Genomic DNA, 16377 nt, shown 5'->3' with positions numbered 1-16377 from the left:
TTTGCTACACGTCTCAATAAAAAGTGTACAGCTTACGTGTCGTGGAATAAAGATCCAGACGCATATGCCATTAATGCGTTTACTTTAGATTGGCAGGAGTTAAACTTTTATGCCTTTCCTCCATGTGCGGTAATATTAAAAACGTTAAGAAAGATATTAGCTGATAACGCTCAAGGTATTGTGGTTGTACCCCTATGGACAACACAACCTTGGTATCCACTTTTTGAAAGTTTACTAGTATCAGATATATTAACTTTTCAACCTGAAGATGAACCTATTATTTCAATTACCCACAGCAATCGCCATCTGCCCAGATTTACCCTGGTTGCTGGCAAGTTATCCGGACGGCACTATTGAAGCGCGGCGTTCCCCCTACATCTACCGAAGTGATGGGTGCCTCTTTATCTGATAATTCAAAGAAGCAATATGATATCGCTTACAAGCGATGGTTTTCTTTTTGTTCTGCAAATAATTTAGATCCATATGAAAAATCAGTGCCATGCGTTTTGTCCTTTCTGACAAAATACTTTGAACAGGGTTTACAATATGGTACATTAAATTCTTATCGGTCTGCATTATCTTTAATATTAGGTTCTGATTTAGGCTCAGATGATATGATTAAACGTCTGTTTAAAGGTTTTTATAGAATGAGACCTACAATGCCGAAATATAATTTTACGTGGGATCCTTCAGTAGTTTTGGAATACTTTTCTAATAATTTATCTAGTAATGAGTTAAATTTAGAGAAATTGACAAAGAAAACTGTAGTGTAGATTTCTCTAACTACAGGAAGTAGAATGCAAACGCTCACAAAAATTGAAATAAATAATATAAAAATATTGTCCAATCATATTTTGATTAATATAACCGATTTAATCAAAACATCAAAAATAGGAGTATCTCAACCTTGTTTACATTTGCCTTTTTATAACGATTGTCCACAAATATGCCCAGCTGAAACATTAAAAGCTTACATTGAAAGAACAGAACCCCTAAGAATGAATGAATCTCGATTATTCTTGAGTTATAAAAAACCACACAGGGCGGTAGGATCTCAGACCATTAGTAAATGGATCAAGGAAACACTTTTTGACAGTGGTATTGACACTAGTTTATTTTCCGCCCACTCCACCAGGCATGCCTCAACATCAGCTGCATTTAGATCCGGAATATCAATAGATTTAATTAGGAAAACAGCGGGCTGGAGTGGGAGATCATCGGTCTTTGGAAAGTTTTACAATAGACCAGTGTCAAATAATCATGACGAAGATTTTGCTAGGGCAATTCTTAATGGATGTGACAATTAAGTCAATTAGTTCTCTATGATTTGTCAATTAATTTACCTTTACGTTTATACAGTGTCAAAAATATTTTTTTAATAAATAGATTTTTTTATAATAAACATTTATATTGTAAATCACTGAAATTTGTTAGTGATTTAAAAATAAGTACTATTAATGTATTACCTTTAACTTAATTATTATCATGGTAAATTTATTATTGAATATTTATATAATAAAGATTATGCCATATTAGTTATGGATTTGTTTTTATATTTAGTATTTGAACTAAATTTATTTTATTTCATGTTTTTAAATTTTATATGAATCTAGTTATGCACTGCTGTACACGTTACAGAGCTTTCAAAGTCTACATAGTTATCTTAATCTCGAGGACGAAGCGCTGGTATAATTGATGATTAAACGAACTTACCTGAAGTGAAGTTCTATCACAATTATGGCTGCGCTTCGTCCGAAGAGATTAAGACCCTCCTAAACCCTTTTTTTTACCCCCTGAATTATCTGTAACGTGTGATTCTTTTACACCCTACGTGGACTTTAAACTAAATGACTGGACCGGCAGTAGAGAGACGGTAATTCAACATCTACCTCATAATATTTTTTATTTTTTTAAATTTTCCTACCCTTTATTTAGGTTTTCAAATTTAGTGGTTAGATGGCAGCACCATGCGCGTTACTACATAGTTATCTTAATCTCGAGGACGAAGCGCAGCCATAATTGTGATAGAACTTCACTTCAGGTAAGTTCGTTTAATCATCAATTATACAATATATTACTCAAAATAGTTAGTAACCGTCGTCTGCATACATAAAAGGCAGCAAGGACATGTAACTCGATAATAGAGTAGAAACACATGTTCTACACGTATGTATGTATGTAATACACGTGAGTATTAACTCATGTGTACGTGTGTTTCTATTCCGAAAAAACTAAAATGACATGCCTCGGTACTCTGTAATTACAGTGCTATATTTGAAACTTTAAGCTAAAATACAGTAGGCGGCTTGGTAGCCGCTTTATATGTCTATGGTCTAAAATTCAATGTATATCTAAAATAAAATAAAGAAACAATAAATACACCTGAACAATTAACATAGACAATACACCCAGGCCGATACAAATAAACATACTCATGAAAACAAATGTTTACACCGGGTGAGGAAACGAACCCGCGACCATCACCTTTTGCCACTGAGGCCGTCGTATAATTATTATAAGTTTACTACCTACTCTAGTTGTTTAGTATATTGTCTACATATTTGTCTACAGTCTGTATGATAAATTATTAGAATTCTACCCTGACCTTTTCTTTTTGAAACTTTCACAATGTTTAATGCTGTCACGAAAAATGACAGCATTAAACATATGTAAATTAGAGGCGTCTATTATACTATTGGTTTTCTGTTTGAACAACAACTAACAACAAACAATAATTTCCGTCAAAGAATTATCAAATTTTTATATTTACTACTACTATAGCTCCTTTGTATTTGTATTTCTATTAAATATGTATAACTTTCCAGAAGGTATAAAAATATTTTTAATATAATCTGTAAGAAGTTTCCAAACAAGACGTGTATAATAAATAAGCTAGAAAAATATACATTAAAGATTACTTTAAAATGAGCGGTGATTATTAACTGTGCGTAACCACTGAGCTTAGTTATGACTTAGACCACCTTTGATGCTCTTTGAGTAGCCTTAGTCAGTAGTAATTAAGTTTTAGTTGAATTCAGAATTAAATTGTGGTTATTTCAGCATAGCTTGGGCTTCCACAAAGTTAGGAGACAAAATGGTTTAAATTATCTCATTTATTCCAAACAAAATAGATCCTTACATTGGCCAACACATTTAATAATTAAATTTGGATATATATTTTTATTATACTCTATTCCACATTGAAGATGTCATTGTTTCAATTAATTATAATAATAGCAACCCAGGACAATTCACACTATCAGAAAATATGTATCTACTATTTTCTGATAGTGTGAATTGTCCTGTTCTTTTTTATTATTATAAACGGAAAATAACCATACAATAAATATTACGAGTTTACTCGAATATACAAAATCTAAAGATTAATCTCTGTCAGGTATGTTAAATCAAATTTTTTTGGCTATTAATTTGCAAATTAATAAATAAAATCATATTCTACAGACTAAGATTACAGAAGTTCTAAATTATTTTGTGTCTTTTCAAAATATTTTGCATATAATTCTCCCCAGATTCTATTGAGGGTTTTATGTGAATTAATATTTTGCTCAAGCAGGTGCTGCTGTGTATAACTTTGTAATTAGGTTAAAACTTTTTCATCCAACTGCTACCTTCCTTCCGTTTATAGATCCCTTCGGAAAATTTGTATGCATAAGATATGTGCCGAGTTTCGATGTGATGTGTCGTTGTGTTCGGAAACGACTATAATCTCGACACGTATCAAGTTGGCATCGTAAAATGTTGAGAAGTCTGCTCTTTTGAATATCGAAAGAAAAACGGTAGGCGTTGTGTTACTTTTCTAAATTTTATTGTTACAACGTACAGTATTAGCGTAGAAGACACACTACCTGTTCGTATGTATATAACTTTTTTATTACCAGCACGTTTGTACAAAATACACACATTATTGCTTTTGTCCAAGAGCACTCCAATAACCGAATTCATAGCTTCAATTTAAAGTAGATACTGTAGATTTCCCCCAAGTAAGCAAGAAAACTCTCATTGTTTTCGAAAAATGCACGTTCAACCTTTTTTTGTGTATTTAAGTTCATTAACAACTGATGAGCTCAATATTGGAAAAGATTACTTGTACAATTTCAGAGTACAGAGAACGGCTAAATCTTCTATTGTTTTTAGAAATTAAACCACTGAATTATAATTTAAGCTTTGTAATCATACTAAATTTAGCTTTATAATCATTAGGCAATTACAGACTAAAATCAGATAATATTTAATTATGGTAGATTATGCCCAACGAAGTTCAGGAGCGTGTCTTACTAGGACTAAATTATGTATGTTTAACTTACATTGTTGTGCTACCGACTTTATTTTTGAAATCGATAAGGTTCCTTCACTAGATGCTATGATTGAATTTGGTTGTGTTGTAATAAAAATATAAACTAATACTAAAATATTACATGTAACTGTAATAATAACTGTTTAAAAATCGGTTATTGTAATACGATCAAGTATGTAACACTGAGCTTTTTTTTATTTTAAAGCTATATTCATAGAGTACAAAATCATAGTTTAAATTTGTGGGGTAAGACTAATATTTTTTATTCATAAAACATCATTTGTTTTATGAATAAAAAATATTAGTTGAATATTGCGAAGCGCATTCGAAATTCAAAATAAAGACTAAATAGTTTGTATGTCTCGCACAAATACTACTTAGAAGTACTCGTATAGTATAATACCTCATACTTCTTAGAAAAACATTTAGGCCCTATTTTGAAGCAACCTAAATTTTTCTCCACTTTCAATATGAATTAAAAGATAAGGTTTTATTTTGAACTACGTATCCTTTAACCAAGAACATCGATTCTATTGTCTCACAGTAACCCATGTTGGGTGCCAATTTATTACAAGGACAACAACAATCCATATTGCATAAATGGACTTTTACAAAATTTACTTATATCTAAAGTATAAGCCACTGTGTTCCGTTTATTATTATTATCCGTGTTAAGACCAGAAAAATTATGTTACTAATATTATAAAGCAGAAGAGTTCGTTTATGGGTTCAGTTGAATAAGATAATATGATGAACTACTTTTACTACTTAAAAAAATCTTCAAATTTTGCATAGACCATTTCGAGCAATATTGTATAATATCACGCTACTACCAATAGCAGCGGTGCGTCATTGAGAAATATTGCATAAATGAAGTCTCTTATGTAACGCAGATTAAATTGACCGTGTTAGCTAGTATTGTTACATACTTACAATAACTTAACAATGACTAAAATTCTGACTACTCTTGTGTTGTTACAATGTATCATTTTTTCCTTATTGTGTATTGTCTCATTATGGTACATTATTAATTCAAAATATTTAATAGAAAAACTGCTTACATTTGCAAGTATGACAAAGCTGTATTATGAACAGCACGCTTAACGAGCTGTTTAATTGTGTACATCCGCTGTCGATATTTGTGTCATTTATTTTAAATTTATTGTCAATATCACTGATTGACGCGATATAATACTACTTTTCACTATACATATTATATACATATGTAGTTGGACACCAATATTTCTAGTTTAGTTTGGATCAGTTAATTTAATGCAACATTATGATTTATCAAATTCCTCAATTTCCTAATAATAAAACAGTTATCTTTTTACGTAATAGGAATATCAAACAAGTTGACGACCCATTGGATCGTAAATTAAGACTGTGACCTATATGGTGATATGTGTAACCTACGTGATGAACTAACACAACTTACAAAGCAAGGTGCTTAGCGACAGACAGAAGTACCCACGGAGGTGACTTGTTGCAAAGTCTACCTCGATGACAAATTCATATAAAGGAATAGTCTCATATAAAAAAATACTGTCTCTTTAATGGGCGTTAAATAGGCATTGTCAAATGCTTTGCCATTTCTAGCTAATGGTTATAGGCAATCGTTAACATACCGTTTACAAAACATTATCACGAAATACAAATTCACCTAATGTTATTACTTTTCACTCATGATTATTGTAATAACAATAACAATAAAAGTGGTTTCTGAAAGCTGGTGTAATAATCATTGTGGTTATAGTGTACTGTAAGTGAACTTATGACGTCACCACAAATGTCTCAACAGAAAAGCAAATAATCCAGCCATCTCTTGAGTCGTTCTATAACAATCCGTATAATAGGATCAGTACAAAATACCTAAAACATTTTATTTACAAAATATATAAATACAAAATAAAGAAATGAGTCATTGATGGAATCTGTATTACACAAGTTTTACAATAATACTGAATTAATCGTTATTATTTCTAACAAACGTTATTATTGCACTTACGTTAATTAGATATTTTATATTAGTTTATTTTAAAAAGCAGCAACGTAACAATTATGCTAATTATTGTACTCTGTATATTTACTTTCGTTTCGTTTATGTACCCATATATTATTTTTATTGCTTATTTATGAGTGTGCCTGAGGAAATGTATTCTAAGTGATCGCGTTTGCAAATCATAATGAAAAAACTATAAAGCACGAACATTTTTAATTTTTTTGTTAACAAAAGTAATAATACTAAAACTTCTGTTTTTATTTATCATCCTAAAACAATTTTGAATATCGCTCACATTTATTGGCGAAGATAATGATAAACATAATAAGCAGATAAAAAAATATATACACATACATACATGTTTTTGAAGTAAGCTAAAAAATAAAATAACAACGATAATTTAAAAAGCCGTATCTCGTTCACTGCTATTAATCCAATATTGATATTGGATTGTGGTGTTGAAAGTTAAATGATATTCGATACGGCGCCGGAATCGGTAAAAAAATCATACATCAAAATTATATTATCCATGTCCAGATCTTATTGCCTGTGCCATTTTATACGTTCAATCATTTCAAATATGTTATAATACCAATATCCGTTGTCTGTAGCTTTTTTATAAACAGAATTTAAATCCTTTGGGTATTTAAAAACACAATCGAAAAAGAATTATACTGAATAAAAAAATATACTTTGTATATTCTACTTTGGTTTTCGAAGTTAAAAATACTGTTTTTCTTTAGATTTGACTATTGCAATATGTTTATTTAGGGGTCATTATATTGCAATAGTTTTCCCAAATTATAAACTATCGTTATTTCAAATTACATGCGTCGAAGATACGGGTACAACTAGGTTTTAAATAAAAAAAACAAAGAAAGTGATTAAATCTCTAAATATGTAATATCGTTGCGAAGGACTTCGTAATATCGATTTTTAGATAGTAGATGGAAATTTTATAGTCTCAAGGTGCCGGAAAGACGATAAGCTACTTTCATTTTTTAGAATGGTAATGGCGTGATACGGAATAACTTTCAAGTCAATGTAATATCTCTTAGAAACAAAATAATTAAATTGTTCCATAACGAAAATTTCATGGCGAAGGTTTATTTCAATAATTGTATAAAACTACAAAAATGGTACATATTGTTACGTGTTGCCAAAAATACAGTATTTATCTCGAACAGGATTAGATGATTATTTATACGTTTCTTCTAATTTAACAACGAAATCCTCTTTGGTAATGTTTTCTAAATAATGGATTTATTTTACTGACTACATTAATTTGGTTAACAAGTAGATGACGAATTCTTTGAATAAGTTCTTTCTGTTGGTATAAAACCGTAGCAATTTGCGAATTAAATTCACAATACGTATAAAGACACTTATAAATTTTAATATAAATATGAGATACCATTTATATTTATAACCATATAAATTAAAAATTCATGAATATTAATTAACTTTATCACTCAATTTCTCATTATAGATTTAAATAACAGATCTTTTGATCCGTTTGGTGAATTCTTTAGTGTCAAGATATACTGACGCACCTCATACCTAAAAACTATCATGTATTGTCATATGTATTGTGAAAACTAAAGTATACGAATATACTCATGTACGTCACTTCATTACCTGAGATACGGTACTATGCAAACCCACCAACTACATCATTTCGGTGTTGCATTAATTTTCCTATTGTAATTAACAATATTTAGTAATAACCCATCATATAGGTGCATCATGCAGATTATTTATGTACCAAAAAAATCCTAATGCAGTTATTATTGGAATAAGTAGATAAGTGGCAAACACAATATTGCAGTCTGAAGTCTAATCTCAAAAGAGTACTCAGTTGAATTCAGTTTTCTACTAACATTTTTAAACTTCATCAAGAGTAAACCATATAAATCCATTACAGTTAGTTCATTCAATGATCACGAACTGAACGAATTGGAACTAATACGTTGCTAGACTACAATTCAAGAGTACGAAAAGGCGTGAAATGGAACATTCCGACTAGACCGTCTGATATTTGTACATGAGTAACGATAGGAACTCGATTCTCTAATAAAAAATCAAATAGTATCGAGTTGTGTTTGTATAAATCGTATCGATAATTACCTTTTTTTACTTTTGTGTTACACATTATTAATATAGGCAATCGGGTGCAAATACGAATAACTTTATAGTAAAGCTATTTAAACGTTTTGACTAGGTTGGACTAACCATGGTCACGAGCTGATCGGAATACCTAGATTGTCAATATCGATAAGTGTTAGAGGTTTTTTTATGTACTGTTACTAAATTATACAACAATATATCATGACAGCACTTTCGATATCTGTGTAACTATATAAAAGTTCATGATTTAAGAGTATTATAGTACAAATACAATGGTATTAAGGCTGCCTAAAACTTTATTGCATCATTTTTTTTAACTCTGACTCTAAGAATTAACCATTTGCTGAGACGCTTTTGTCTTTTTTTATTTTAATGAACCTGGTGCAAAATTAATCTTTATGTTTGAAGGCTTTACTATGTCTTCCGGAGTTTTAATAAAAAGATCTATTGGGACAAAAATACGTCCGTTTTTGTTTTATGTTAACTTTTTTTCTCGTTGTGAATGTCAAAATTGCCAAAGTAATTCTGTCTAGCTAATTGATTTTCAGTGTGAAATGGATAGACTTATTTTGATGAAATAGAGGGGCAGGTACCTTAAACTTTAAAGAAGAACAAAATATATTCTAACAGAACAAATATATATATATATAAAGTTCACATTAATATCAATGGAAACTTTACCTATACTAATGTTATAAAGAGATAAATTTGTGAAATCCTAGGGGGTAATCCATAAATCTACTAAACAGATTTTGAAAATTCTTTTACCAATAGAGAGCCACGTTATTTATTTATATCATATATTTCATTGTCATGGGCTATATACCATTACGCTACGACCAATACTCGTGGAACTGGAGCTGTAATAAAAAAATGTTCCAAAAACGGAGAAAATGTGTCGCTGAATAAATTACGCCAGTCATCTAATATATAAATATAATATCTTGAAAGTTATAAGACATTGTAAAAATGGATGGTAACAAATTATGCAGCAGATGAGATTTTTATTGAAACCATTTTTCTGTACATCTGGGTCAAAGTTCATTTACTAGATGAATTGAGAAATTTCTCCGAGTTTCTGCAGAAAATTATACGCATATACATAAAATTACATACATTACTATTTTCGCTTATTTGTTGAAAATTAAAGCACATACTCATAAAAATAGATATAAAATGAAAAAAATATCCATCTCATACAAAAATAAATAAATAAATGCATGCGTATTTTTTCCATTAAAAAAGGCAAACCTCAAATGCTTACAAATTTAGTTCATATATTAAAAGCAGTATGTTTATTTATTAATATATATTATTTTAGAAATCAGTTTAATTAGTGTACTAAATTCTTAGATACTTATATAAAATCCAGTACATTTCCGTAATCCTGAAATAACTTAATTTTAAAGTATTATAAACTCAAACCGAATGCGCGCAGTCCATGGATCCGTTGTGCTCCAATGACCTCGCTTTAAAGTTAGCTATAAAATATATATGAACAGTTGAACACAGCTGCCATGATGTAGTAAGTTAATACAATTAAGTTAAATATAAAATAAACAATATGTGTACATAGTTATGACTATTATCCCAGGGGGAAGTAAGGGGGGAATAGAGATTCAGTCAGAAATATAAATTGACGTACAAAGTTATTATTTTATGTGGGCTTGATTATACTCAATCAGCGGCTCAGGATGTTCTCATACTAAATAGAGGTCCATATATAATATAAAGTCAAAATGCATCCGCATGGTTTCAATGCCTCAGTTTAATTGAAAGGTGTGAAAATACTGAATTATTAGACATGACATCTCAGTCCTCCGAAATAGCAAGAGTATCCTATCACATACAACGTAATGTAATGTCCGTAGTACTTTTTATTGTAGGTACATAGACGACGACGGTTACGACTTACCATTCTAATAACATAAAGTATATTTTTAAAAACATTTCTCTTAGAGCTTGCTAGCTTTAGACTTACAACTCTGTAGATGAATTACCGGCGAAAGAATATGTTTTTCTTATCAGGTTTTAATTTCGCTTTAGTTTGATTGCACAAGGTACTTTTAGAAAAACGCGCTTTTGAAGACTATAGGTACTATTATTGTTGTATAACATATCGTTACTTCTTATAGCCATTTTAAATTAATGGACTGTGGTGATTTTAAGGTCACGTGTGACAAATTGTGATATATGTATATACATACATGTGGAAGGTGGATTTATGCATTTTATTTTTATTATAGTTTTATTTTTAAAAAAAGAATTGAGAGAGTTGACAGAACGACGTAAGACGATGTAAAGACAATTTTAAGACGTTAATAAATAATTAAATATTATAAGACTTTTCTTCAAGTCTCACTCGCGATAATCCCACATACATATGTTATGGTGTATTATGTGCGACATTTACGTTCACATTAGGAATGTCGACTGGATCTCTGTTACTGTATATAATACATAATATAAAAAGAACCAATTGCTCATTAGTATGTAGAAGAAATAACATAATCATAATATATTATTGACAGTCTAAGTCGGAATATGTGGTGGGTATACAATTAATTCGCAATACAGATATTACTAAATTCGTAGGCCTTTATCGAAAACACTGGTGCGTGACTAGTTGGAATTATATTTATTTATACATTTGATTCCTGTTCTTGTATTATTAATACGTATATTATTATATTCCTAATTAACGTTAACCTGATTGATTTTGAAACAAAAAGATGTTAATTTAGCAAATATCTGCGAGTTGTTCCAAGCGAACGTGTTCAGGGGTGGTTGTTTAGGGCGTCCATCAATCAATGTCAGACGCTCAGATAACTAAAGCAGTGATGTATAGACCGGTGAGAGACAGTTCTCGCGAGATTTCGACTAGTTCAAAATATCCTGTTTCGTTTGTTTATTAAAACCCTTTGTTAAATACGTTCATATGACTATATGTAGTCTTAAATAAGGACCGACGAATGGATGATAAATGACCTTTTAACTTGCACATTATACGAAATATTGGGTTACTGAGTTATGCTCTCTGAAATGTATATTAGATTTGTGTTATGGATGTAGCAAACACTAAATGTACTGTTGAACAAAGCAATCCAAGCAAATATATCATCGCCTAGTATTACAATTATCTAGTAGCATCTTTACAAATAGTACATCTAATTACCCATTAAAACTTTCAGTAATATTATCATATACCAATTATTATAAATATTATCAATTATCCAATACACTAATATATATTTTCTACATACTTTCTATGATAATATTTATTACAGTTTCGAAATCTATCGTAAATCAAAATGTATAAAATCGTGTTTTATTTTATACTGTTGAAGTAAAATAATTTACAATTAACAAAGTAATTATATAAATCTTATTATAGAGCAAGTAAATAAACAGAGTTATTGACAGCCTCCTTGTGGCTAAGAAACGTACGCACGGCATGTATGATTAATTACTGTTCAACAATAGTCATTTGTTTAGAACGCGTGTAATATACAGGATAATCTTGTGTAAGGCACTATACCTATATTCTCTTTTTTATTTTAAAAGTACAGGTAGAACTGTTTATTTAATTAATTAACTATTTTACTTAATTACAAATTAATTTGTTTATTAAAAGTGAACGCATTTTACAAGTGAGACTGAATTTCGAAGTATCCGTCTTAGATTATATACTTTTTAGTATTATGAACGAAATGCTAGAACGAAATTTTAAAGCAACTATTCGACTCTGCGAGGTCGAATCCGGTATTTACCGGTATCATTTTATATTATATACCGCGATTGTAATATGATGCTAGTGCTTTACAAAGATAACCGATAAACCGTTTAAGATCGGCAACATTAATGTGGTATTTGAATAATGGGCATATTTTGCCATTCAATTATATAAAAATAGATCCTTATTTGAAACTAGGCGATAAAATAATGAATTCAATTTAGTAATTATTTAAAATAATAAGCTATTCCTAAAGTCTGGACGCCTATTTATATGATTGTACATATCTAGTGTTAAATAAGGACCGGCGAATTAATGACAAATAGCATCCATTATCTAGGGCTTTAACACACTAGTTTACTTCCGATGATTGGGTTCGATTGCTCGTATTGTAAAAATATTTGTATCATAAATATCATTGTTTGTTTTGGTCTGCAAGTTCCCTATATAGATTATGTATGAACTTGAAAAATGTATTAAAGTATTTCCATCAGTTATCTAGTACTTATAATAAAATACAAACTCTACATAACTTGGGACTGACGGACTGACTAGATGGCGCTGTGTGAATTATCCTGGGTTATTAATAATATACCGACATTCCGACTTTATTCTTAGTATAATAAATAGCATTGCTAAGAACACAAAAGACCATCGAGGTCATTCAATTTGCTGATAACCGACAGCTTATTAATTTTCGATCAGCTTGTATTTAGATATGCCTATAATAATGACTCGGCGCGAATTACTATGACACTGAATACGTATCCCATACACTAGTTCTTACCCGCAACATTGTCTGCATAAAGCTTCGTCCTTCTCCTGTGAGATTATTTTTTAAATAGAACATAGACTATGTCCTCTATGTCAAATTCCATTAGAGTCCATTCAGTCTTTACAAACACATATAGACAGACACACATACTTTCGCATTTATAATATTAGTATAGGTACCTACTAAGATTAAAGGCATATACGATTTAACTTCTGTTACAAATTGGCCGTCAGATTCGAACAATGAAAAAGACAAATTGGGAAACATTGGCGTATTGGCGTTTTCTTTGTTATATATAATTTTTACGTATAATACCGAACAATGGCTCTTTGTATATATGTATATGCCAGATATCAGTAGAGGGGTAATAATCACGCGACCTCTGTAATGAATAAGGAAAGTGGAAATAGATAGGTCGGAATTCGCCTACATACATTTATGTATGGAATGCTTCATTATAAACCTCATTACATTAGAATGGTAATAATAATATAAAAGACCTTTTCATTGAATGTATTCTCATGAATGATAACGAACGCAACGGTTTCGCATGAGTTAATGAAAATTAATGAATAAAGATGATGAATGAAATATTGTTTTCATTTCCAACTTTAATATTACATTATTTAATAGGTTTTTAATTCACAAATCTTATAAGAGATGTGTAAATAAAATATATGTATTATTTATCATATATCCCATTTCTGTGTTGTAGACTAGTAAAAAAAACGTATGAGTGATATATCTATTTTTAATTAACATGTCCTTATTAACCTCAGGAGATTGTAAGAGCTAACTGGGACTACATACCAAGTCAATGTACATATATTATGCGGATTCAATTATGAAACGGCAAGAAAATTTAATAAATAATAATAATAATACATCCTATACAAACTGGCAGTAAATGAACTACAGTTTAATATATAAGATTACCATAATGAATTTACGAGTATTGCGCTATCGTGTATAAACTAACAAATTATAACTTATTTACAAATAAAAAACATTTTTAGACTACTTTTATCTATAGATATAACTTATCCTAAAAAATAACACAGTGTTTTAAAAGTATAAGTTGACTTAATATAGTTACCTAATTTCAAACGGCACATAAAATTTGGAACAAGATAAAACTTAGCATATTTCGCCAATTTTTGCGAGTCACCGAAAGTTTTTAATAAGATAAGCTGTCATAAAATTTTGCTTACTGTGATCAGAAATTCTATCTGATCTAACCTTTGATAAATATTACGTAAGTAAACCAATTTGAAATTAGAAGATACATTAATAAATTATTGAAGTTAGACATGCTCTCTTAATTTAACATGATTCTAGTGAAATAATCATATAAATTCTTAGCAACGATTTCAATTAATACAATATTACTTTATACGTGTTGATGTGGCTAAGGTTCTTGAATAAAATAATATTGCGAATATTAATTGAGATGTAAGCTATCCTATTTGATGTATTTTTTAGCCACACTGCAGTGATCGTAGGAAAAGGGAATTAAGGAACTCACCCAAATTGCACAAATTATAATATTGATGATCTGCGTCGGCGACTTGAAGCACTTGAAGTTTTCATTACAATACACCACACTCGCGACACAAATACAGTTTGTTATAATATTTAAGGAGCTCCTTGATTAATTAAAATTGTTGCATGCGGTGGTTGTTTCACTTGTTAGATGGCGGCGAATAATGAATTGTCCATATTGGGCCGGGGAAAGGGGGGCGGGAAAAAGCAGTGTGGCGGCTTACCAACCTATTATTATTATTTTTTTTTTTTTTTTATGGATTTAGAAGACGCGCGAACATTCTCCCGGCCTTGAGAATACGTAGTATTTTCAATAAGAGTTAGAGAAATAACGGAATGAAATTAAATGATACTATACTAATATTTATATGTTATTTATTAACTATGGAATTTTTGTTAAGTTGGGTTATTGAGACGGTAAAGAACAAAGTTTTACAACGGGGCGTTTGTACGAACCACTACATGTTTTTACTAGCGCGACACGTACTTTGCCGTCTGATCCAGGATATGTTTCAGTAATAACGCCCAAGGGCCAACGTAACGGAGGTACATCATCTTGATGCACTAATACTACAGTACCGGGTTTTACATTCTCATTATTAACAAGCCACTTCTGTCGCACTTGTAAATTATTAAGATATTCTAAACGCCACCTTTTCCAATAGCTTCTAACCATGTGATCAAGTAGCTGTTTACGTTGTCTAATACTTCGAGTATCTTCGGATACGCGTTCAATTGGCAAGTACGAAAGAGGAGATGCCATAATGAAATGCGCAGGAGTTAGTGGTTCTGGAAATGGCTCCTCAGTGAGTACACAAAGAGGCCTTGAATTTAAAATTGTCTCAATTTGCGTTAATACTGTTAATAGTTCTTCGTACGTGAGTAATTGAGAACCGATAGTACGAAATAGATGATTCTTTATATTTTTGATATTTGATTCCCACGCACCTCCAAAGTGAGGTGCGTGGGAGGGATCATATGCCATTCGATACGATGGCTAAGTACTAAAGTTTGAAGTTGAGCCTTTGCTCCAACAAAATTTGTTCCATTATCGGAATAAAGATATGAAACAGGTCCGCGTCGAGATATGAAGCGTTTAAAAGCAGAAATAAAGATATCGGACGATAGGTCTGTGGCTAACTCAATGTGTACAGCCTTTGTTACTAGACAAATGAATAAACAAATGTATGCCTTTTGAGATCTTTGGCCGCGACGCCTACATAGAGTTATACTTATAGGTCCAGCGTAATCCACACCGGTATGCACAAAAGCTTTCGTTTCACGCACGCGGTACGAAGGTAAATCTGCCATTTTTGGCGCCTTACTAGATGGAGAAGCTTTAAAGCATTTGTTACAAGAGTGAACTCTTTGTTTAATTACACTTCTAGCTGATAAAATCCAATATTTTTGGCGTAACAATGAAGTTAATAATGACGCACCAGTGTGACAGTGCACGTGGTGATAATAATCTATAATCAAATGAGTAATATGATCGTGTTTAGGTAACAATGCAGGATGCTGAGCTTCAAAGGGTAAGTTACTATTAGATAATCTTCCTCCTACTCTTATAAGTCCATTATCATCAATAAATGGATCCAGTTTACGAAATTGAGAAGAAGGTAAATTGTTTTTCTTTAAATCATAAAAAAGCGATTGAAAATATAACTTTTGCACTTCACGAATAAGATACATTTCTGATACATTAATATGGGAAGACATGACGCGGGGGCTACTTGGTATTAATTTTACAAATTTAAGAATATACGAAATAATACGTAATATTTTATTCCAGGAAGAGAACTTCAGCGCCATTTGGTATATTATAGAAGCGGGAGTAGACGTCGTACAGGTAAGTGTTTTATTTTTTATTTCAGGTAACTGTT

The 16377-nt window shown here is 30.8% G+C and overlaps 1 protein-coding gene across 1 annotated transcript; it reads right to left on the bottom strand.

The window, feature by feature from the left end:
* Positions 1 to 14900: 14900 nt before the first annotated feature.
* Positions 14901 to 15479, bottom strand: LOC131849719 (uncharacterized). Its single transcript, XM_059199837.1, has one exon. It carries the CDS (start codon positions 15477 to 15479, stop codon positions 14901 to 14903), a length of 579 nt encoding a protein of 192 aa, XP_059055820.1.
* Positions 15480 to 16377: the final 898 nt, after the last annotated feature.

This window comes from Achroia grisella, unplaced genomic scaffold (genome assembly GCF_030625045.1).
Source record: "Achroia grisella isolate CSIRO2021 unplaced genomic scaffold, CSIRO_AGI_Agris_v1 utg1111, whole genome shotgun sequence".
NCBI classification, from domain to species: domain Eukaryota; kingdom Metazoa; phylum Arthropoda; class Insecta; order Lepidoptera; family Pyralidae; genus Achroia; species Achroia grisella.
Note: the sequence above shows the minus strand (reverse complement) of the source record. Positions and strands in the feature narration are given on the sequence as shown.

Coding starts and splice junctions, on each gene's coding strand:
- LOC131849719 (XM_059199837.1), bottom strand. CDS start 15,479: ATGGCATATGATCCCTCCCACGCACCTCACTTTGGAGGTGCGTGGGAA.